General features: G+C 42.9%; 1 protein-coding gene across 2 annotated transcripts in view; it reads left to right on the forward strand.

Annotated features, from left to right (window-relative positions):
- The window catches only part of ARHGEF28 (Rho guanine nucleotide exchange factor 28), a 263,498-nt gene that overhangs the window by 121,498 nt on the left and 118,292 nt on the right, over positions 1-23,708 (forward strand). For both annotated transcript variants that reach the window (XM_036310652.1, XM_036310651.1), the window contains 2 exons: positions 8,482-8,534; positions 9,128-9,188. In XM_036310652.1, coding sequence (XP_036166545.1) covers positions 8,482-8,534; positions 9,128-9,188 — 114 coding nt within the window. The remainder of the gene's footprint in view (positions 1-8,481; positions 8,535-9,127; positions 9,189-23,708) is intronic.

The raw sequence follows: 23,708 nt of genomic DNA on the forward strand, positions 1-23,708 counted from the left end.
CAGGCAAGGAACTGGAAATCTACCCTGACAGGGAAGCTGTTTGAAGGAACTGAGATTAGATTATTATTTTAGAAAGGTCACTGTGAGAGTGTAGAGAATAGACTGGAGGGGCCAGGGAGCTGCTGAAAGTAATGCAGAAGAAGGTCAGCATCATAGCAGTGTAATGAGTGTGAAGAGGTGGGGACAGGTGGGTTCTGTCCTGAAGGTGTAGTATGTCACATGGGTGTCATGGTGAGGGAAAAAGGCAGTTCCTGGTGTGTCCCTGGGTGGATGGGCCTTACAGGAAGCAGGATCATGACAAAAATGTACTCAGTTTTAGGTTGAGTTCGATGGGCCTAGGGCAGTGGTCAGCAAACTGCAGTTTGTGAGCCACATGCGGCTCTTTGGCCCCTTGAGTATGGCTCTTCCACAAAATACCACATGCGGGCGTGCATTTACAGTGCGATTGAAACTTCGTGACCCATGCGCAGAAGTCGGTTTTTAGCCCGGGCGAGTCTATTTTGAAGAAGTGGCGTTAGAAGAAGTGGGGGGTGGACAAATAGAGAGGGTGAATGAAAGGAGATAGACGAAACAAGTAGACAAGACTAGTGTGGATGGGAGAGTTGGAAGGGGGCGACCTCAGCGAACGTACCTCAATCAGATTGAGGATGTTTTTAGCAAAGGCCAGCTTAGGAGTACCCTAATTAAGTTAATAACAATGTACCTACCTATATAGTTTAAGTTTAAAAAATTTGGCTCTCAAAAGAAATTTCAGTCGTTGTACTGTTGATATTTGGCTCTGTTGACTAATGAGTTTGCCGACCACTGGCCTACGGGACGGACAAGTTAATACATACCTTGCTGTCAGTTGGACTGCAGTCACTCAACCGATAAGAAAAATAATTTGGACAGAAACTCAAGTCCTCTAACTTCAAACAATGTGTATATTTTATAGAGCCTCTAGACCAGTGGTTCTCAACCTGTGGGTCGTGACCCCTTTGGGGGTCGAATGACCCTTTCACAGGGGTCGCCTAAGACCATCAGAAAACACATATGTAATTACATATTGTTTTTGTGATTAATCACTATGCTTTAATTATGTTCAATTTGTAACAATGAAATTGGGGATCATCACAATATGAGGCATTAGGAAGGTTGAGAACCACTGCTCTAGACACTGCTTTAATGTCTATATGCTTGTTGGACATTAGAAACTGTGCACATCCCAGCAGAGGGCAGTATTCAATTAAAGTGAAAATATTCAATTAGTTTTTTGTCCATTCATAACCCTGGAAGTGACTCAACTGGAAGAACAAAGCATTCTGAGCATAAGAGCTTGCTTTTTACCACCTTTAAACTCCAAAAGCAAACGTTCCCTTTGACATCTACTAAAATATTCTTAATAGCTCATGTTTTTCTGTTCCTCCTGCAGCAGTGAATAGAGGGGGATGCTCCAAGCTTGTAGCTGCCATTAATTAAAAGACTATCATAACTCTAGCCTAGAAATTTACTGTGCTGTTCCTGTTAGTGTGATACATGGTTTTATTATTGTCTCTGAACCAATTATGTTCCATAATTTCATGATTGTAACTGTACTTCCAGAATGATGGGAAGTTATTCCAAATGAATTAAATGGCCCAAAGGTCATCTCATTTTTAATATGCTGGGATGAATAAGCTAATTATTAATTAATATTAGTACTAAGTTTATTAGTGTTTATTAACCTCTCAACTGACTCTGTTTTGTCCCTTGCATTTTTTTTTTTTTGCTCCTTATTTTGTGCCTTACTATCCTACACTAGGATTTCCAAAGAGCATTATTCAGAACACCAATCTTGGAAGATGTTCTGAAAAATAAGGATTCTTTGACCAGATAAGTAAAAAATTCTTTATATGAATCCTGTGTTGGAGATTGAGAATACATTTAATGTTTTGTAGGTTCTAGTAAGTCTTGCAGTCAAGAAGCCATTGTAATCCTGTTTAACCTAACAGTTCTCTAAATTGGTCATGAAAGAATCTCTTTTCACAGTTCTCAGCATCTCGTGGAAGTGGTCTGGGGAGGGTAGTTTAGGAATGTTGCTTCCTCATCTTTACTGATCCTGTCCTTTCTAGACCTTATTTCTTCCTTTTTCACTGTCGCTTGGGTTCTCTCCATCCATTTGTATAGTGATGCTCACACTGGGACTGGGGCAAGGGGCTGACTGCTCACGGTCATGCTGAGTTTCCAGATCACCCATGCCTCGCCACACACTGTGTTGTTTGGGAAGCTATCGTGCCTAGAGTCTATGAGGCCATAAAACAAAGAGAACCATTGCAATACCATTGACCATTCTGTAAATCCATTTCCTTTTTTATTCTTTTGTAGTTTTTAAAACTCCTTGTGTGATTTGCTGTCTTAGCCTTTGTGTCACTAGTTTCTTACTTTGTTGGCTTCTCTCCATTAATTATCTTCCACATTCTCATTAACAACAACAACCACCACCACCACCACCACCACCACCACCACCAGGGGTTTAGGGTTGGAACATGAGTTCCAGGCACAAAGGAGAGAAGGTGAGGTCCTTTCCTTCAGGGCTGAGGCAGCAGCTGCAGGCAGGCTCAGAGGGATTTCCTCCTCGTGACCCCCTGTGGAAGGTGGGAGAGGCCATGGATCCAAATGTAGGGCTCAGCCTAGCAGACAGGTGGGAGTCCTGTAGGCTCGATTACTTGTCCAGTCAATAGACATTTACTGAGTGCCCACTTTGTGCCAGGCACTGGTGATGTAACAGTAACCAAAAAGCCAAAGAGGGAAAACCCTGACCTCAAGGAGTTGACTGCCATTTAATGTCACTCAAGCATCTGTTGCGTGTCAGGCACTGTTCTACGTGCTGGGGCTTCAGCTGCGAGCTGAACATGGAACACACATTCCAGTGGCTATAGAGAGGGATATCTCTGGGGGCCAGGAACCAGTTTCCCCCATTTTATACATGAGGAGGTGTGGCACAGAGAGGTCACATAACTTGTCCGAGGTCACACAGCTTGCCCAGGCAGTCAGAACTCACTGCACTGTAGAATACCCCACCACCCTTCTAGAAGAGAACATTGACCTATTTAGCCTTTGGACTGCTGGTCTAGGGTTCTCGCCAGCATTTGTGTGATGGAAAGTGCAGAATTAAAACCATTGCCTTAAATGAACTGTCTTCCAGAGGGCTGGCCTGTCTCACAAAGCTCTTAGGATGGGAGATTTGGGACCCACAGGCATAGACACAGACACGTCTTGATGACACACACGAGTAGCAGGCGGACTGCTAACACCCTCAGCTCTGCCACAGACTGCCTTCAGAACTTATGCAAGTGACTTCGCTGTGGTTTCTTTTGTGGAAAATGGTGGCGTGGGAGTGTCAGTTAATACTTCCTTCATAGCAAGACTTAAATGAGAAAATAAAGATGGAGCACCTTGACCCGTCTCTGACAACTGGTCAACTCTCGGTCATTATGAGTTCCAGCTAGACCACGTGGCTAGGGTGGACTCAGTGGTGTATCCATAAAACAGAATAGTATTCAGTGATAAAAAGGAATGAAGTGAAAGACAAGTGTCACATGATCTCACTCATATGTAGACTCTAATGAACAAAATAAACTGATGAACAAAATAGATCCAGAGACTTAGAAGTGTGGAACAGACTGATGAATTTCACAGGGAAGGCAAGGAGTGGGTGGTGGGTGGGGAGACTAACTGGGAAACATATGTGCATATATGCATAGCCCATGGACACAGACATGGTGAAGGCCTGGGAGAGGTGGGTGCCGGGTAGAGAGGTCAATGGGGAAAAAAGGGAGACATCTGTAATTCTTTCAATAATAAAGATAAACTTAAGAAAAAGGAATGAAGTACTGATACATCGCAACATGAATGGACCTTGAAAACATGATGCTATGTGAAAGAGGCCAGTTACAAAAGGCCGCATATTGTGTGATTCCATTTATATTAAATATCCAGAATAGGCAAACCCTTCAGTATGGAACATAGACTACTGGTTGCCCAGGATTGGGTGAGAGTGGGGAGGTTGAGGATAAATGGGTAGTGAGTGATAATAGGTACCAGGTTTCAAGTTGGGGTGATGAAAATGTTCCAGAATTGATTGTGGTGGTGATTGCACAACTTTGAATATATTAAATATCACTGAATTATAGCCTTTATGTGGGTGAATAATGTGGTATTGAATTATATCTCAATAAAGCTGTGACAAAATATATGTCTGGAGAGGAGTATACACTAAAACATTAACAGTGATTTCATTGATTACTTTTTCGTAGTCCCTTTCAAAATTTCTTAAGTTTTTTTTTTTGGCTCAAAAGTGTCACAAATTGTTTTTAAAAACTGTACTTCAAAGAAAGATGGCTTAAATTCTTTCTGAAAGAAAGCAGAGTACAATATAAAAATGATATTGTAAAGGAACATGTTTTTGAGTTGTTGAGGGGCAAGAATTTCTTCTCTCACCTAGACATGCTCTCCCCGGCTGCAGATGCTGCAGTCAGTGGGGGCCTGGTTCGCTTGTTGAACTAAATGAAACATTGAGGGTTGAGGACTGACAGGGCTCACAGAGATATTTCTATAGATACATGCCTCAGTGTTTTTCCCAGTCCATGCTTATTCTTATCAGTATTCCCACTTTTAGGGGCTAAAACCCCCACGTAATTGGGATACTAAAACAGAAGGTCAAGGTGATGTAGTAGCCTCTGAAATAATAGTGGCGGATAGTTTCTCACATTTGTCCCCTCAACCATTTTGAATCTCTGGCAGTTGTGAATAGGACATGCATTTAGGCTAAGACATTAAAGTGACACGTGGGCGTGAAGTCCTTATAAGTGAAACACAAGTGCGTAACTGGAGAGGCAAGGGTAGACTGGGTCTGACAGAGGTGGAGGGGTGGGAGGAGGCAAGGGGAAAAGCATTCATCGGTCTGATCCAGTTTGGAGTTGTGTCAAAATAGTGCTAGTATTGGAAGTGTTTGAAGGAATAACTCAAAAAATAAGCAGCCTTCTTTTCCCTGGCTCACCCCCAGGTTGCCTAACGACCCACCACATCTCATTGGCTGCTTTGGGCCACCAGATCCAGGTGGAGGAGAGAAGCCTTTATTCAGTGTCTGTAGTGTGCCCTGCAATCTGCTTGGCCCTGGGGATACAGGTATTGGACCCAAATCGATTTGGACCCAGTCTTTCTGGGACTCATGGTCTGTTGGGAGAAACAGATTCAGTGAGAGACTGTGAACCACCCTAAGGGTTCCTGTGGGCATTTGTGGGGCTAGTGGAGCAAGCTGAGAGCAAGGCCCTTGTTTCCAGTTGTGCTTTGATGCTGCCCTGCAAACCTAACCCAGCTGTGCACTTGACCGTGGACAGTTGAACCCGAGGGTAGGGATGAAACAACAGTAGTTGTCTGGCTGGCTCTGATTATGATTCTTCTTGCCTCCTCCTGGGGGAGGAGTCAGATGGCACAGCAAATGGTAGTTAAAGGAGAATACTGTGCATTCTAAATTTTCAATGTAAGCTTTTTCATTGCTTAAGTCTAGCCTGGTTGGCCCCATTTTTCAAAAGGAGACAGGCTTGTGCACAGAGTTCAAATCTATTAGGCTAATCTGTTTCTTAAGACACTGATATAAATCTTACAGCTACTTAGCCCTGTTTTGAAAACCCTGTTTGCTGCTGCAGTGTCACTGGTAAACATGATTATTAGAAATTATTTCTTGTTCTATTGCAGCTTGGCAATAAAAAGGTATGTTTATGAAGTTGGTAAGTCTGATTTACTAGTAGAGGGGGTAATTCTTACTTCTGGGTGGGCCTGGAAAGCAAGATTAATAGGTCTTTAAAACAGAATAGCTTGGAGTTACTGATATCATTATCTGCTGAAGGTTGCTATAGCAATGAGTGGTTTGATTGCACAGTGCAGTTGGTGGTACAGTGGGTGAGTGTAAAAGGATCTGAGTAATTTAGCAGAAACTCTCCTGGAGCAATTTAATTAAACCCCAGTAGAATGAGTGCCAAATTCTTTGAAAGCTCTAAGATGCAGTTCTGTATAGACCTAAATTAATTAATGATACATTGTTATCCTGAATTTACGCTGTCACAAATATCTTTTTTAAAAAAATATATCTTATTGATTTTTTTACAGAGAGGAAGGGAGAGGGATAGAGAGTTAGAAACATCGATGAGAGAGAAACATCGATCAGCTGCCTCCTGCACACTCCCTACTGGGGATGTGCCCACAACCAAGGTACATGCCCTTGACCAGACTCGAACCTGGGACCCTTGAGTCCGCAGGCTGACGCTCTATCCACTGAGCCAAACCGGTTAGGGCTGTCACAAATATCTTAATGATTTTATAACTTTGCAAATTATCTTTTAAATGATGGAATACAAATTTTATGAAGACTTGTCTATTTTAATATAGTTTTAAAAAAATTAAACAAAATTACATTAGACTATAAGGAAAAAATGTAAGCTGGCCATGAACAAAACCTAGCTTTTTGAGAGGGGCGGGGAGCTGGGGTGAGAACATACTACCAGGGTGAACACATTCTTTATTGTTGCATGCTGGACTGCCAGATGACATAGCCTTCTTCATTAGCAACCTTGAATAAAATGTGCACTGTTCTTCTGAATCATCAGTGTTGGTGTAGAATTCTTTAGGAATGCAGAATCATCCCAATTTAAGAGCATATGGTCTGACATGGCTTTAAAGGAATATTCTATCAAGGACAAAATAAACACGTGTGTGACTCTCGATATCTGTGCAGACGTGTCTGTTGAAACGTTGGTTCTGGTTACCCTTCCCTTCATTTTTAATGCATTGCTGATATCTTTCCCACTTACCTAATTTTTAGGGTTTGTGTATACATGTTTCAAAACAAACAAACAAACAAACAAACAAGCCCTACTGTGTTACTACAATGTGGTAAAGAACATAGTGGGCGCTCCACATCAGCTTTCTGCATCTGTGCAGTGGGATGAAAAGCTCTGGACATAGGCCCTGACACAGCAGGCTTTTGCAGTGTGAAGTTGGCCTAGCTGACACACACATTGCTGTCCATGCTGCCCTGCCGACGTTACTCTGCTGCCACCTAGAGGCCTGTGTGGAGTGTGCATGTCAAGGTAGGCAGGATGCCGGGGAACTACAGCTGCCTGGGCTGTGCGTGTGTCTGCTGCCGCTCTGTCCTTATTCCCTGTTGAGGTCCGTTGACATGACCACACACAATTGAGGCTCTTGCTTTTTCATTTCTCCTTGTAGAGCTAATGTGACTGTGAGTTCAAGAACCGTACACTATTGTGGAGTGTTAATATCTTATTACTTGTTTGATGAAAAGCAAATTCAAAGTTTTTGTGATGTAGATTGTTAAAAACCCCTCATGCCAGTGAGAAAGTTGACTGCTCTGCTTCATCCTTGCCTCAAGGTGTAAATGAATCCCTTGTACGTTTCTAAGCAGACACACGGAAGGAAACTCCCAACATGTTGCCAGGCAGTGAGAAGAGCTTGAAAAAGCCCACTTGAAGGTCTGAGGCCCGCGGTGACTTAAATGAATAAGTGTGGCAGAGCCTACTAATGGACCTGTTGGGAAAAGCCAATGGGGTTTCCCCAGAATGAGCTCCAAGCAGGGCCAGGGGGGCAGGGGAGCTGAGGGGCCCAGAGTAGGGCCTTGGGGCCCACAATGTTGGATATTAATACAAATTCAGAGCAAAGGTTCTTAGCCATCTGCCCTTTTATTTTCTTTGGACCCAAACTGGCTGTTGGTGGTTATTGAACAACAGTGGCACCTTGTTTACCGGCAACTGAGTGTTTGGGAAGAGAACCAATCAGTCAAGGCACAGAGAAAAATACCCCCTAAGTGAACCTTCCTGAACACCCCAGAACATCCTGACCACCGATATTTCCAGGAAAGCCTTTATTCAGAGAGGGCACCGGCATGCCTGCGGCTTGTCAGTGCTGAGCCTGCCACCGTCCGAGGCTGAGCGAAGGGCTGTGCTGGCGTTCTGGACTTTCCCCGGTGCCCCAGGAAAGGCCAGACTGCATCTAGAATGAAGGGTGCTCGTTTGAAACATGAAATCTCTGGTATTTGAGGAAATAGATGTGCGGGATTTCTTCAGGTGGGTACAAGTCATGGCCTTAGAATCTGTGCTATTTTGAAGAGCCTTCCGTTAGTGAGCAGCCTTCCTCCTGTATCAAGGGCCTTTATTTACTTAATGACCATTTTTTCCCCCTTCAGGATTTCCTGTGAGAGCTCCTGGGCTTGTTTACATCTTGGTCCACACAAATAATCGCAGAGTGTGGCCAGTAAGGTTCTGAGATACGCTGCTCTGCAGACAGTTGATTTTTAAGAAGCTTAATCTAAATACCTGGTTTTATGCAGACAGTTTCTGGACAGTTCATTTTTATTCTTCATCTAGTTTCTTCCTTCCTTTCTTTTTTTATTTAAAAAGAAAACCGAAAGCTTTCATCAGCAGATCCTGATGAGAATTATTCCTTTTGCAGAGGTTAAGAATTTGGTGTCCAGTAGATCTTCACCTGAACAGGAGGATGGAAAGGTAATGACTCCCTGGCCCCCTTTTTTTTCCTCTGTGCTGTTCCCCAAAGTTAAAGTGGAAGTGAAGATCTGGTGGTAGTAATTTTTTTACAACCCCCCCAGAAAAAAAACCAACACACACACACACACACACACACACACACACACACACACACTCTCAAGGATGTGCCCCATGCCACCTTCAGAATAACTTGAAATTCAGTTTTCTTTATCGAATTTTCCATCTCTAATGTTTATGACCATACCTAGCTATCTCTCTAGTAGTATATGCAAGATGACATAATACATTTTCCGAAAAAAACTTGCACTTCAGGACTGATCAGGAGCTGTGCTTGCTAGAGTGAACCTGGGAGAGGGCCTTGGAGCAAAAGAAACGCTGGAGAGCTCCAGGCAGGTTTCAGCTTGGGACAGGTCCGTCTCGTATTTTTGGCTCTTACATACTATCAGTTGAGGACAAGACTAGTTTTCTGTTTATGTGTGGTGCACATGTAACATGTCTTTACTGGTGTTCTCTGAGGTTGTTTTTCTAGTTTACAAAAATAAGGAAGCATTAATATGGCATTAAAAACACACACCTGACTTTATCTCTTCCAGGGCGTGAAAAGCCTGGTGGTTCAACGGAATGAGCATGAAGACCAGGACAGTCTAGATTTGGGTAGGTTCCAAGATATGGCTTCCCCTTGCACTCCTAGGGGCAGCGCCGTCCCAGGTGCATGGAGGACAAGAAGGAAATATATTTAAAAAAGAAAGCCTTCCTTCCCGGGGGCCTTGTCTGTTTCTTGACACTCACTCAGATACATTTTCTTTGCAGCATTAGTTATGCAATGACCTCCGAGGTTGAGTATTTATAATGTAAAAAGCAAAACAATCAAAACAGAGCGATGGAGGCTTTTCCCGAGCTGTTTTGTTCTGAGCCAGCTGGGGCTGGCGACTTGTCCTATGTTACCTTGGTGGGCACAGCCCCCAGGTGAAGCGACTCCCCTCGTGGAGAGCGCCTCGTGGAATTGGGACTGATAACGCCCTTCCTCCTGGCCCTGGAATCCCCAAGCTGACCACTATTTCATTTTGATACCCAGTGTGGCCCCTTGGAGCTGAGCTGATAGGATCTTACCCCTGGCCTCCTTCAAAGGCTCCTGGAGGCCCCTGGGCAAGGTGAAGGCCGTCCTTCCTGTGGGCCTGGAAATTCCCATCTGCTCACATGCATGCTAGTTCACAGCGCCCTGAGGGCTCCTCCACAAAGCTCTTCCCTAGACATTTTCTAATTCTTCAGGACTAATCCAGGCCCAGAGTCCTCTTTTGAGTTACTGCCTGATGAGGCTGTTGGGTTGGAGGACGTACATAGGCTGGGCGGAGGCCTCGTCTGGCCACCTGGATGGTCTTTGAAGGCCTCTGTGCTAAGTGGAAAGCAGATAAGCACCAACTTTCCTAGGTGGTGTCTTCAGGCTCAGCACAGCTGAGGCAGGTCACATACCTGGAAAGCACAAGGGCCAAGCAGTCGTAGGAGTTGTAGAAGTGAGGTGGCAGCGGTGGTGGTGGTGGTGGTGCAATGCTCAGGCTGGTGTGAAATCAGGAAAACCAAGACGATGCCCAGGGTGGTCCCGCAGAGCCTAGTGGTCGGGGTGCTCCCTGGAGGCCCATGGAGTGTTATGGGCACATTTGGCAGCTATTCGACAAAGCAGTTACAACAGTTGGGAAATCATGAAGAATGAGGCCAGTCGAGGAGGAAGCACCCTCAGGGGTGGTTGGCTGAGCTGCTGGTAGCTTGGCCATGAGCCAGCAGTGATTTGCTGGATCTCTTTGCGTGTGGAGCTCCTGAAATTGGAACAGACACGGAGACCATCCCCAGCAACCCACACGCCTTTACTATTCCTGCTATATAAGGTAAGAGGAAGAATTGACTTCTGGAAGTGGGGAGATGAGAGGTGCAGGCCAGCATGTCCATCTGGATGGCTGCTGTGGCCACTAAAGCCGGGAGTGTGGCCCTAGCTCATGCATACAGGATATCACATCCACCCAGTGCATCACACACCCAGGAATGCTAGCTCCGAAGAATGTTTACCAAGACAAATTGCTGGTGGGGGGGAGTGTTGGCTGGTAAATGTATGAAATACCAGGATTATTTTATTTTTTAAAAAATATATTTTATTGATTTTTTACAGAGAGGAAGGGAGAGGGATAGAGAGTTAGAAACATTGATGAGAGAGAAACATCTATCTGCTGCCTCCTGCACATCCCCTCCTGGGGATGTGCCCACAACCAAGGTACATGCCCTTGACCGGAATTGAACCTGGGACCCTTCAGTCCGCAGGCCGACACTCTATCCACTGAGACAAACTGGATAGGGCATACCAGGATTATTTTAATTTTAGGTTTTGAAAACTCACTTCATTCTCAAACTGGTATACTTGCTGGTAAAGAAGACACGTGTGAAGGAAATTGTGGTAGCCTGACCTAATCCGGGTGTTTTGTCAGTAACATCATTGTGTCTGAGGAGGATTGTAGGGAAGGGTTTGAGACAGAACCGTGTGTGACGTTAACCCGGTGATTTATGAAAGGGTTGTGAATGATTGTGCTTCGTGCTTACATTTGCTTTTTGTTAAACGTTTTTTGGATTAAAAAATGTTGCCTGACTTTATGCAAAGAAAATGATAATAGATTTTAAAAGAACCTTCTGACTCAGAGAAGGGGGCAGCCAGCAGTGAGCAATAGTCAGATGCCAAGCTGGAGTCTGCAGCTGAAAACCGCTTTTCCGCAAGGCCATTTTCAGCCTGTTTTGCTGTTTTATACGTGTGTACGTTCTGTTCAGTCTCTAGGGAAGGGCTGATACATGTGGGGTTGAGGTATGTCTTTGCTGACTTGTATTATTGAAAATGTTTGATGTGAGTTTAGTGTGATCTCATAGACTACATCAGTGCTGTTGCAATAGAACTCTGTGACGATGGACATGTTCTGAATCTGCACTATTCATCATGGTCGCCAACAGCCACATCTGTTTCTAGAATGTGTGATGTGTAACTAGTGTGACTGAGGAGTTGACTTTTACATTTTATTTAATTTATTATGCTGGGAATTGACGTTGTATTGTTGTTGTTAACCCATCAGAGCATCAGGAATCATACTGGCCATTAGTTATCCACCGAGAATGTTGATTGGAGGGTTAATGTCTCCAGGGGACAGCAGTTAGTAAGCTCTTCCGAGCCAGTGCCCCTGCCACCTCATCGAGAAGTGATAGTAGGATTCCATTTATGGTGAGTCAGTAGTAATGGGCCCACTCTCTGTGGATGCTGCAAGGGCCTGGTGTTTTGCTCAAAAGGGAGGGCTGGGACCTGATTCCATTGCAGTGGAGAGTAGGACGCCCCAGTGGTTCTTTCACATTCTCGGCAGGTAGAATGGGAGGAGAAGGCAAAGCGTTTGGAGGAAATGGAAAAAGAGAAGGTAGATGAAATGGATCGATACAGAAATTAAGAAGGGAGGGTCCAGTTAGTCCCTGATAGAAGTGTAGAAGTATTGAGGGCTAAAAATGATTAAAAACTAGAGGCTCAGTAGCGGGCAGTGGCAAATGCTGTGCCCAGGAGAAGGGAAATGAGCATCTGGCAGGAACAAGTAGACCAGGGGTCCTCAAACATTTTAAACAGGGGCCAGTTCACTGTCCCTCAGACCACTGGAGGGCCGGACTATAGTTTAAAAAAAAACTATGAACAAATTCCTATGCGCACTGCACATATCTTATTTTGAAGTAAAAAAACAAAATGGGAACAAATACAATATTTGTATTTGCATGTGGCCCACGGGCCGTAGTTTGAGGACCCCTGAAGTAGACTGCCTGTGGGAAGATGGCCGAGCTTTGCCTGCCCTATTGGATTCCCAGCTGCAAACAGAGATACATTAGCTGTAAACAGCTTGATTAGCTGCTCTTTGCAAACTTTACTTTTAAAAGGTTGAATCTGAAAAATTAAAACCATGGTTAGAATTAAGATGTCCAGCTCACAGTTGAGTTCGTGCTGAGGACTGTGACATAAGAGCGCCGGTATCTCAGCTGAATTGCGGAAGCTCCTGGAAGGTGACACCCCTGCTCTCTCAGCAAGTGATATTCCAGAATGTGAGTAGGTTGTGTGTGACAGCCAGATTTGGTGACACGCATACCGAAGCTGATTTTCTTGCAATAATTTATCAGCCATGGCTGCATTGGACTAAAGAGTATTTGAAACTTACTTGGCTAAAATTGTATATTGTATGACTATTGGATGGGGGGAAAAAGGGATTTGGTGAAACTGACTTACTCAAACAAGAACTATGTGAGCATCGTGTAACTTTCCTCGTGGGGGACGATGGAAGGCAGGTAGGGAGAGACTAGGGGAGGTGGCGGCGGCATTGTCTGGCATCACCTGTTTTGCTCGGGCAGTCACAGTACCTTGATTGAGGCTCTGGGCATAAAGCAGTGCCATGTCTGCTGTTCCAGGTTTGGCTGGCACACAGTGGACTTGGCATAAGTATCAGAGGAGATTTTAAACATAACATCTTGCTAAATAGCTTTTGCTGAAAAATTATTGTTTTTTAAAATCATGTAGAAAATCAGAAATTTTAGAATGAGTAGAAAAAAACCAAAAAACATCCCTATAATTTTCCCACTCTCAAGGAGCTACTCTTAAATTTCAGTATATTTCCTACCAGTATTTTTTCCTATGCATCTATTGTTTGTATCGTTATGATCATGTAAACAGTAGAATTTTGTGTCCTGCTTTATTCATTAAACAGCATATACCATAAGTATGCTCCATTTCAGAAGGTAGCTAATACCGATTCTGACCATTTCCTACAAAAAATATGGATTATTTTTCCAAGAAGAAAGGGAAAATGTCACAGAGTCTCCCGAGAAGTATATTATTTGATTTTAAGGAGTGGTTTGGTTGTCAGTAGGTGCTGAGGCTTGAATAACAATTATTCTTTAACACTTTGGGTCACTTCATTGCTCTTGCTGTTTGTTACTTATACTTGGTCTGAGAAAAAGCAAGCCTCTCAGTGGGTGTTGAGCCTGGGAGGGTGGGCATGAGGGAGACAGATGAACAAAAGTGGGATGTGGAAGGAGACCGGACTTGATGCCCCAAAGCAGAAACAGATAGAAGCAAACGTTAGGATGTGAGGTGCTTCAGATTGCTCAGCCTAAATGACGCAGACTTCTGTAACTGTGGACCAGACCAAGAAGGAGAAACAAAGGCCCCACACAGAAAGCTCAGGGAGACGCCAGCAAAGGGAATCTGGAAGGAAATGATTGGAAGATCCAAAGAAACAGTGCCTCTAGTGCTGGTTAGGCAAACCATCAATTAAGTAGGACTAATTAGATTAATATTTCTTTTCTTATGTTCACTAAAAGTTTGGAAATGAAAGTAATGCTGTTAAGCTGTAAAAACTTGTAAAACTGTATTTTTAAATTGTTTGTGAACATACAGCTTTGCAAATGTTCCCAACAACATTTTGGGAACATTAAGGTCCTAGATCTTTTTTTTTTTTAAATATATTTTATTGATTTTTTACAGAGAGGAAGGGAGAGAGATAGAGAGTCAGAAACATCGATGAGAGAGAAACATCAATCAGCTGCCTCCTGCACATCCCCCACTGGGGATGTGCCCACAACCCAGGTACATGCCCTTGACCGGAATCGAACCTGGGACCTTTCAGTCCGCAGGCCGACACTCTATCCACTGAGCCAAACCGGTTTCGGCAAAGGTCCTAGATCTTAAGTGTGAAATCTTAAGATCTAGGACCCATGTCAGTGGAAGTTGGTCCTCTATTGCCTATTACTATTTTTTATTTTTATTTTTTAGGTGAAAAGTACAGAAACTTTATTGCAACCAGACACTACCTCTAAAACCTAATTCTAAATTCTAAGCCTAAGACTGTCCCTCCTGGACAGACAGACAGAGAAGGGTGGCCGCTGCTTTCTTTGTCTTGAGGCATTAAATAGGCTGCAGCTCTTTGTCTGAACCTGACCCCTTCTTATTGGTCATTCTGCTGCACAGAATTAGTTTCCGAAGCTCAAAGCCCACGTGGTGTCCCCCACCTTCTCTCCCCCTTACCTTGTTGGTTGGAGTCACTTTTGATTTATCTTATTCCTCTCCCAGTTGTGTTGAGAAAGAAAGCCTTATCTTATGGGCCTCCCAGCTACTCAGGTCAGGGCTCCTTTTGGCCTAACTTATGGTCACTTTAATTGCTCAGGCCCGAGATACCCCTGTCTGTCCTTGGTTTATGGCTGTCTTATTTGCACAGGCCAGATATATTTCTATTTTATTGGCTATTATTTGAAAACACAACTCTATGTTGAGATCTCAGGAATGTTGCATGAAACATAAAAAAAAAATGTAAGAAAAAGGAGAGAAAACCTTAGCAAAGCTCCTACCCTTTGGAGAATAAGTTTTCAAGCCAAATGTTTGGCTAATGTCTCTCTCTTTTTTTTTCCTTTTGTAATTTGACAATACTCTTTATTGTAAATTCCATATAGCCAGTTGATTCTTACAGTACACTTTTCTTTTTTTTTCTTTATTGGTTAAGGTGTTACATATGTGTCCTTATTGCCCCATTGCTTCGCCCCACCCCCCACTCATGCCCTAACCCCCCTGGTGTCTGTACCCATTGGTTAGGCTTATATGCATACATACAAGTCCTTTGGTTGATCTCTCCCCCTTACCCCCACCCTCCCCTACCTTCCCTCTGAGGTTTGACGGTCAGATCAATGCTTCTCTATCTCTGGATCTGTTTTTGTTCATCAGTTTATGTCATTCATTATATTCCATAAATGAGTGATATCATGTGATATTTATCTTTCTCTGACTGGCTTATTTCACTTAGCATAATGCTCTCCAGTTCCATCCATGCTGTTGCAAACGGTAAGAATCCCTTCTTTTTTACCACAGCGTAGTATTCCATTGTGTAGATGCACCACAGTTTTTTAATCCATTCATCTGCTGATGGGCACTTAGGCTGTTTCCACATCTTAGTTATTGTAAATTGTGCTGCTGTGAACATAGGGGTGCATATATCCTTTCTGATTGGCGTTTTTAGTTTCTTGGGATATATTCCTAGTAGTGGGATCATTGGGTCAAATGGGAGTTCAACTTTTAGTTTTTTGAGGAAACTCCACTGTTCTCCACAGTGGCTGCACCAGTCTGCATTCCCACCAGCAGTGCACAAAGGTTCCTTTTTCTCTGCATCCTCGCCAGCACTTGTCGTTTGTTGACTTGTTGATGAAAGCCATTCTGACAGGTGTGAGATAGTACCACATTGTCATTTTGATTTGTATCTCTCAGATGATTAGTGACTTTGAGCATGTTTTCATATGTCTTTTGGCCTTCCTTATGTCTTCTTTCGAAAAGTATCTATTTAGCTCTGTTGCCCATTTTTTGATTGGGTTGTTTATCTTCCTTTTGTTAAGTTGTATGAGTTGGCTAATGTCTCTTTATGCTCCAGGCTACAGAAGTTTTACACCCCCACCCTGTTTTTTTTTCTTTTTTTGGGGGGGGGGGGTGGGGGTGGTCATTTCTCTACTATAAGCCAAAGCTTACCAGTGATATGGTTTTGAAATCAAGGAGCTGGGATGGAAAAATATCCCAAGAAGACCTTTGGGAATGCAAAGTTATTTGTAAAAATTGACTCAAATTTTATGCCTTTTGTTAAATTTTCTTATTGCAGTTGTTGAGGTTTTAAAAATTGTTTTTGGTAGAGGAAATTGCTGACTTACTGGAATTGTGCTCAGTATTATAAGCTCAATTTGGTTTTCTTATCACAAATGTCTTGCCTTTTATATTTGCGGCTTCATTGTTTGGATAAAATTCCCCCTGTGGAATGCAGGTAAAATATTGTTTCATTAAATTAGACAATTAGGGTATTTATCGGAAAACTTTTATCCCATAAATTAGAAGAAAGAATTTTTTTAGGTTAATATATACTAGACTAGGAAACATGAAGAAACTAAAGCCTTACTAGAGGTTTATAGTTTATCATATTGTGTTTTCTTCTGATTAAAAACAAAAACAAAAACAACCACATCTGCCCAGCCAGAGTGGCTCAGTTGGTTGAGCATTGTCCTGTGCACTGAAAGGCTGGCAGTTTGATTTCCAGCCAGGGCACATTTTGGTTGTGGGTTTGATCCCCCAGTTGGGGCATATACAGAGGGTACCTGATCCGTATTTATCTCTCATCTCTCCTCCTCCTCCTCCTCCTCCTCCTCCTCCTCCTCCTCCTCCCCTTCCTCCTCCTCCCCTTCCTCCTCCTCCCCTTCCTCCTCCTCCTCCTCTTCCTCCTCCCCTTCCTCCTCCTCCTCCTCCTCCTCCTCCTCCTCCTCCTCCTCCTCCTCCTCCTCCTCCTCCTCCTCTTCCTCCTCCTCCTTTCTCTCAGCATGTCCTCAGTGAGGATTAAAAAAATATAAAAAGCCTATCTTAAATTATAATTTCCAAGTCTAGGAAGCAGTGATGAGTCTGATGTCCTGCTTAATGTTTGCTCACCAAGGTTTTCAGGGGAAAAAAGAAAATAGAGAGTGAGTTAAAGTTAGGAGTTGCTGATCTAAGCATTCAGTTATCCTATGATTCTAAACTCTTCCAGGTTTTAATTTCAGTGGAATTACCGTGGAGCTGTAACAATCCTGGAGCCTGGACCCACCCTTAGAGAGGTTGAATTTAATTGGTCTGGAGTGTAGCCTGTGCTTCAAGAGTTCTAAGAGCGCCCCGGGTGATTCTCAGGTGTGGCAGAGCTTGAGACCCAGGGACACAGTTCCTTACTTTAAGGTGCTCTGCTCTGCTGAAATCACCCCGGACTTACTGGGTTTCCATATTTTTGGAATTTAGATTATAAAAGCAATTAATGGAAGCCAACTTGTATTAGGTTTGCAGACTTTTAATGATTATCACCATCAATATCTTCGTAGATGTGGGAAATGTGAAAACTTTGGGAAAAAATTATTGAAAAAAATTCCTAACTACTTAAACCTTAATGAGGTTATTGATTTAGAGATGCACAGATTGGGATGAAGGGAGTTGGGTTTACATGAATGTTATAAGGGCATTATGACGATGCTTGATGTTTTTTGGCATTAGTACCTGTAGTATAATCTAAATCACCTTTTTCATCTCACAAACCACCTTAATTTCTGAAATGTAATCGAGGGAAGGGATATGGCAGTTTTTTTTCCCTCTGAACTCTAAGTTCTTCATTCTCCAAAATAGTATCTTCAACTCCAAATAAACCAGTTTCGTGAATAAGTTAATTCCATAGGATCCTTCCCTAAAGATTCTATCTTGATATGTAAATCAAATGATTAGCTTATAAATTTCAAACAAGTATAACATTTAAGGAAACTACAACTAATTATGAAAAAAATGAACTATATTCTGAAAATAGCATTTATAAAATTTTTATATGGAAAGTTAAAATTCCACTCAGAAATTTACCTTTTTCTTATGATGAAACACTTCAGGAAACCTGTGTGCACAGACACTTAATGAAAGAACTGCCTTCACAGAGGACTCACTGGGCTGTGGCTTGATTGCAGCGTAAATGTGTTTATGTGCGTTTAGGCCTGTTTTTTACTGAGTACCAGTGGTTAATCCCTTGGAAGGGACTTTAGAGCAATTAACATTCTGGTTAGCTTTCATGCCAGGCAGTACAAGCTCTAACAATTTATTGGGACAATTTGCTTTAACTGTTTGAGTGGCTGATTAAGAAGACATTTTTATGAAACATGGCCCCTTACTCCAGACATGGGCAAGAAAGCCAACAGAATTTATTCTCTATATGAGGTTCTGCTGAAAAGTATGTGTAATAAAAATATAGAGTAGTCATGCAATTCGAGGCCAAATAGGAGATCCAGCAGTAAATAATCTGTTGTTGCTTCATAATATTTAAAATCGCAAACAAAAAAATCAGAATAAAGAGTGAAGTTGAAGGTATCTAGATCTAGAACTTGAGAAGAAAACTTTGAGTAAGCTAGCTGGGTTTCATCAGGGTTCTTGAGATTTGTCTGCCAAGAGGGTTTCTGTTGATCTGACTGAGGTAGACTCACCTGTGCACAGGCGGCACATGGGAGCTTCTCATTGGGGTTAACTCTCGGGAACTATTAAAATTATTTTCAGCATATAATTTTCAATGTCTAATTAATCCTCTTAGAGTTACACAGCAACTTTACATAATAAGAAGTTAAGCAAAAAGAAATTTTATGCTTGACTTGAATACTATACATCTGAATAAGTGATGCAAACATTCTTTTAACATGAATTGCAAACATTTAATCAACACAGATTCTGTACTTTTTGTCTCCATCTTTTAACATTTTTAAACTTTATTTTTCAGAACAGTATTAGATTTACAGAAAAGTTGTAAAGATAATACAAAGAGTTGCCATATGCCCATTCCCCACTTCCCTAGTTTCTCCTATTATTAACATCATATATCACTATGCTACATTTGTTGACAATAGACGAGTATTGATACTTTATTATTGACTAATGTTCTTACTTTATGTAGGTTTTATAGTTTTTATCTAATTTTCTTTTCCATCCCAAGATGCCATATTATGTGTAGTTGTCATGTCTCCTTAGCTTCTCTTGGCTGTGAGAATTTCTCAGACTTTCCTTGTTTTTGATTACTTTGACAGTATTAGGAGTCCTGGTCAGGTATTTTGTAGAATGTCTCTCAATTGGTATTTTTCTCATATTTTTCCATCATTAAACTGAGGTTCTGGGTTCTGGCAGGAAGTTCACAGAGGTAAAGTACCATTTTCATTATGTCATATCAATGATATATACCATCAACACTACTTTATCACTGTGAATGATGACCTTGGTCACCTGGCACAGGTAGAGTTTGTCAGGTTTCTCCATGGTAAAATTACTCTTTCCCACCACTCTTTCCATACTGTATGCTTTGGAAGGAAGTGATGACATGCAACTCATATTTCATGAATAGGAAGTTATCTCTATACGTCCTTGCGGATAAAATATCTACATAGAATTATTCTATATGGGAGACTTGCATTCCCCCACGTATTCATTTATTCAGTTATTTATGTCAGTATGGATTCATGGGTATTTATTTTATACTAGTTAAGAAGGCACTTTTATGAAAATATAGAGTAGTGATGCAATTAGAGGCCAAATAGGAGATCCATCAGTAAATAATCTATTGTTGCTTCATAATATTTAAAATCGCAAACAAAAAATCAGAATAACGTGTGATTTATTTGTTTTTCAGAGTGTTCTAGCTTTGGCCATGGGAACTCTTTTAGTTGGCCTCTGTGTCTTATCTACATAGCCCTGTCACTGTGGGCTTTTTGTTTAGGGCGATGAAAGTATTCTCTATGATACTGTGATGGCGGACACACGACGTGCATTTTTCAAAACCCATAGAACATATGGACACAGAGTAAACTCCAATGTGTGCAAATAAAAATAATTAAGAACACAGACAATGGGATGATGAGGGCTGGGTGGGGGTGGGGCACGGGAATGGGCTTGAAGAGGTTAATGGGGGGAAAAGGAGGACCTATGTAATACTTTCAACAATGAAGATTTTTAAAAAAATTAAGAAGTCGGAGGACCCTCTGGTGGAATGCAGAATGTGACAAAAGAATCTAACTAGTAAACATGTGTGAAATACCTTACTGTAGGGGGTGGGAATACAGCCTTGGAAATGAGTAGGCACTGTCTTCTAGGTGATAAACTTGTTTCCCACGGGGTACAGGTTAACAGTTTGGGTACCACTATAAATGTGTACTGGAAACGAGCGAGCAAGTGAGTGGAGTATGGTAGTAGGTGCCAGGTGTCTCACTCTTGGAGCGGGCGTTTATAGATAAGCGAGGGGTGGAGGCCAGGATGATTCACGTGCTAATAAATTAGAGTTGTAGACATCAGTATGCACTTATGATTAGTTACTATGGATAGACATGGCTGTATAGAGAAATATTTGTAGATATGTGTATGTGCATAGGCTAGGACACACACGTACATGTATTTCCTTGCCCTGTTAGTTGCCCTAGAAGCAGCAACATTCCATCCAGTAGTATATACAAGATGAGCCATCCGTTACATTTTGTGTGAATTTTAGCTTAAAACTGTGGCACTGATAGTTTAGAGTTTATGTTAAAACTAATTATTTACATTCTTTGTTCATTTTATACCTCCTGGTTAACTTATTTACATGTGAATAACCATGTGAAAGTCTATAGAACAGAAAGTTGAACATGAATGTTAAAACTAATAAAAATAAGTGTGTGATTAAGTGTGTGGCATGTAAAAAACATTTTTGGTGCGTTTGGGAAAATTGGAATTGGAACATTAGGAAGGTTGAGAACCACTGCCTTAGACTATAATGAGATACATTTCTACCCCCTCAATCCTTTCTCTGTCTAGGCTCATGGCTCATGTCCTTGCTTTTCCCACTGTCAGGGCCCCTCACATCCATTATCCATAACTGCCTCTCCAAGATAAATGCGAAATTCCTCATAATTTATTGTTCAGAAAAATTTAGCCAACTTGTCCAAATTCTTTCCTTTCAAGTTATGCCCAGGCACTTCAGTGTTTAAAAAAAAAATGATGTTCACCATGGGTCTTTTACCTTAAGAGAATCCTCGAAGTAGAACTGATATCTGTAGCAATACAAAATGCTGGTGGAAGCTTTGACAATATAATTCTTTAATATGTTGCTTCAGTCAGAAAGTCTATTCTTTTCCTGTCCTAGAGTGTTTTAGGTATTTCCTTCTTATACTACATGTGAATATATCATAATACAAGTAATGTTCTTTTGTTGGATTTTTAGATCTTACTCATTTTTGTCTTAGACAATAGAGTGATATAAAGGGGCATATCAGAACCTCTGAAGCAGGATGCAGGTTTTTTGTTGAGATAAATAAAAGTAATAAAGGTAGGTGAGAAATTTTTTAAAATCTGATTTTTAAAAGTAAGATAAGTTAGAGTTCCATTTTCCCACAATCTCTCCAACTTTTTGCTTGTTGATAATAGTCATTCTAACATGTATCTCATTGTAGTTGTGATTTGCATTTCCCTAATAGTTAGTGAAGTTGAACATCTTTTCATATGTCTATTGGCTCTTTGCATTTCATCTTGGGGTAAGTGTCTGTTCAGGTCCTCCACCCATTTTTTAGTTTGGATTGTTTGTCAGACAGAAAAAGTGAAGAACCATATGATTTCACTCATATGTGGGATATAAAACTGAAAGCAACCAATGAACAAACAAGAAAAACAGCCCCAAACTCATAGACTTAGACAACAGTATGGTGGTTACCAGAGGGAAGTAGGGGGGTTAGTAAAGGGTAAAAGGGGTCAAATATATGATGAAGGAAGATGGTCTGACTTTGGGTGGAGGGCACATAATGCAATATACAGATCATGTAGCATATAAATGTGCACTTGAAACCTAAATAATCTTATTAACCAATGTCCCCCAATGAAATTAATTTAAAAAATTGAACTCATACAAAAATAAAAATAAGGTGATATTATGAATGGTAGAATCCTAGAATTCCAATTTATGACAACAGTGGTTATACTGTGCTCCCAATTCACGTAATATATGTGAATTCAATTTTACGGGCTTGTCCTATCTAATAAAAGAGAAACATGGTAATTAGTGTACGACCGCTACCCTTCCCATTGGCTAATCAGGGCGATATGCAATTAACTGCCAACAAAGATGGTGGCTAATTTGCATACATAGGCGCAATGATGGGAGGCCATAGGGGAAGGATGGTGATTGGAAACACAGGTGGCAGGCAAGAGCTGGGAGGCACTGCCCCTGGCCCTGAATCCGAGAACCAGCCGTCTTTGCCTGCCCCCCTGCCGGCCCCCCTGCCGGTGATCGGAGAAGCCAGAGCAGGCAGGAAGAGGCTGGCGCCGGCCTCTTCCCTGGCCGCTCCTGCCAGGGATGAGCAACCGGAGATCCCACAGCAGGAAAGGGGGGCCTGCAGCCAGCCTCCCTGTGCCTGCCCTTGGGATCGCTGCAGCGATCAGGGAGCAGGAAAGAGCGGCCTCTAGCCAGCCCCCAGTGCGCCTGCCCCTGGGTCGTGGCGGCAATCATGGAGCAGGAAAGGGGGGCCTCTAGCCAGCCCCCGTGTGCGCCTGCGTGTGATCGCACCTGCGATCACGGAGCAGGAAAGGGGGGTCTGCAGCCAGCCCCCGTGTGCCCCTGCCCCTGGGTCGCTGCAGCGATCATGGAGCAGGAAAGAGCGGCCTCTAGCCAGCCCCCATGTGCGCCTGCCCTTGGGTCGTCCCTGGGATCATGGAGCAGGAAAGAGGGGTCTGCAGCCAGCCCCTGTGTGCCCCTGCCCCTGGGTCGCCAGGGCGATCCCACAGCAGGAAAGGGGGGCCTGCAGCCAGCCTCCGTGTGCGCCTGTCCGTGGGATCGCTGTGGCGATCACAGAGCAGGAAAGGGCGGCCTGCAGCCAGCTCCTGTGTGCGCCTGCCCTTGGGTCGCTGCTGCCATCCCCGAGTAGGAAAGGGGAGTAAGAAAGGGTGGCCTGCAGCCAGGCCCTATGTGCACCTGCCCCTGGGTCGCTGCTGTGATCCGAGAGCAGGAAAGGGCGCCCCATCCTGGCCACAGCTCAAGGGAGAGTACAACATGCAGTGGAGGCCAGGGCCTGAGAGATCAACAGAGAGGGGCGCCTCCCAGGTGTGGCTGGGGGCAGGCCCCCAGCAGACACACAGACACACAAACACAAACACACACACAGGATGCCTGCACTGAGCCTCTGCTGCCAGACTGTGGCCATCAGTAGGACATCTACTGAGGGCTCCCGGACTGAGGGGCTGGCTTGGCTGAGGGAACCCCATCCCCCAGTGCACGAATTTCATGCACCGGGCCTCTAGTTAAAATATAAAGCAGGATGGGGAGTTGGGGAGAAAAATAATAATTTAAATCTCAGGTGGCTCCACCCATGATTGCACTCTGTGAGCATAATGCCCCTGAGTGAGTGTGACACTGGAGATGTGATTGTGCTGTTCCCACTGTACATCTCATAAGTGAGCACCTCTTACCACATGGAGATGAGCTGTGCCTTTAAAGATCCTCATTTTCTATATAACATGGCTTCTTAATGCAAGCCAACCATATCACCCAGTGCCAACCCAACGTAATGCTGTTCTCCAATGAAAAACTGCTTGGGTTGAACTTAGATGAC

The sequence above is a fragment of the Myotis myotis genome, unplaced genomic scaffold, assembly GCF_014108235.1.
Source record: "Myotis myotis isolate mMyoMyo1 unplaced genomic scaffold, mMyoMyo1.p scaffold_m19_p_5, whole genome shotgun sequence".
Taxonomy (NCBI): domain Eukaryota; kingdom Metazoa; phylum Chordata; class Mammalia; order Chiroptera; family Vespertilionidae; genus Myotis; species Myotis myotis.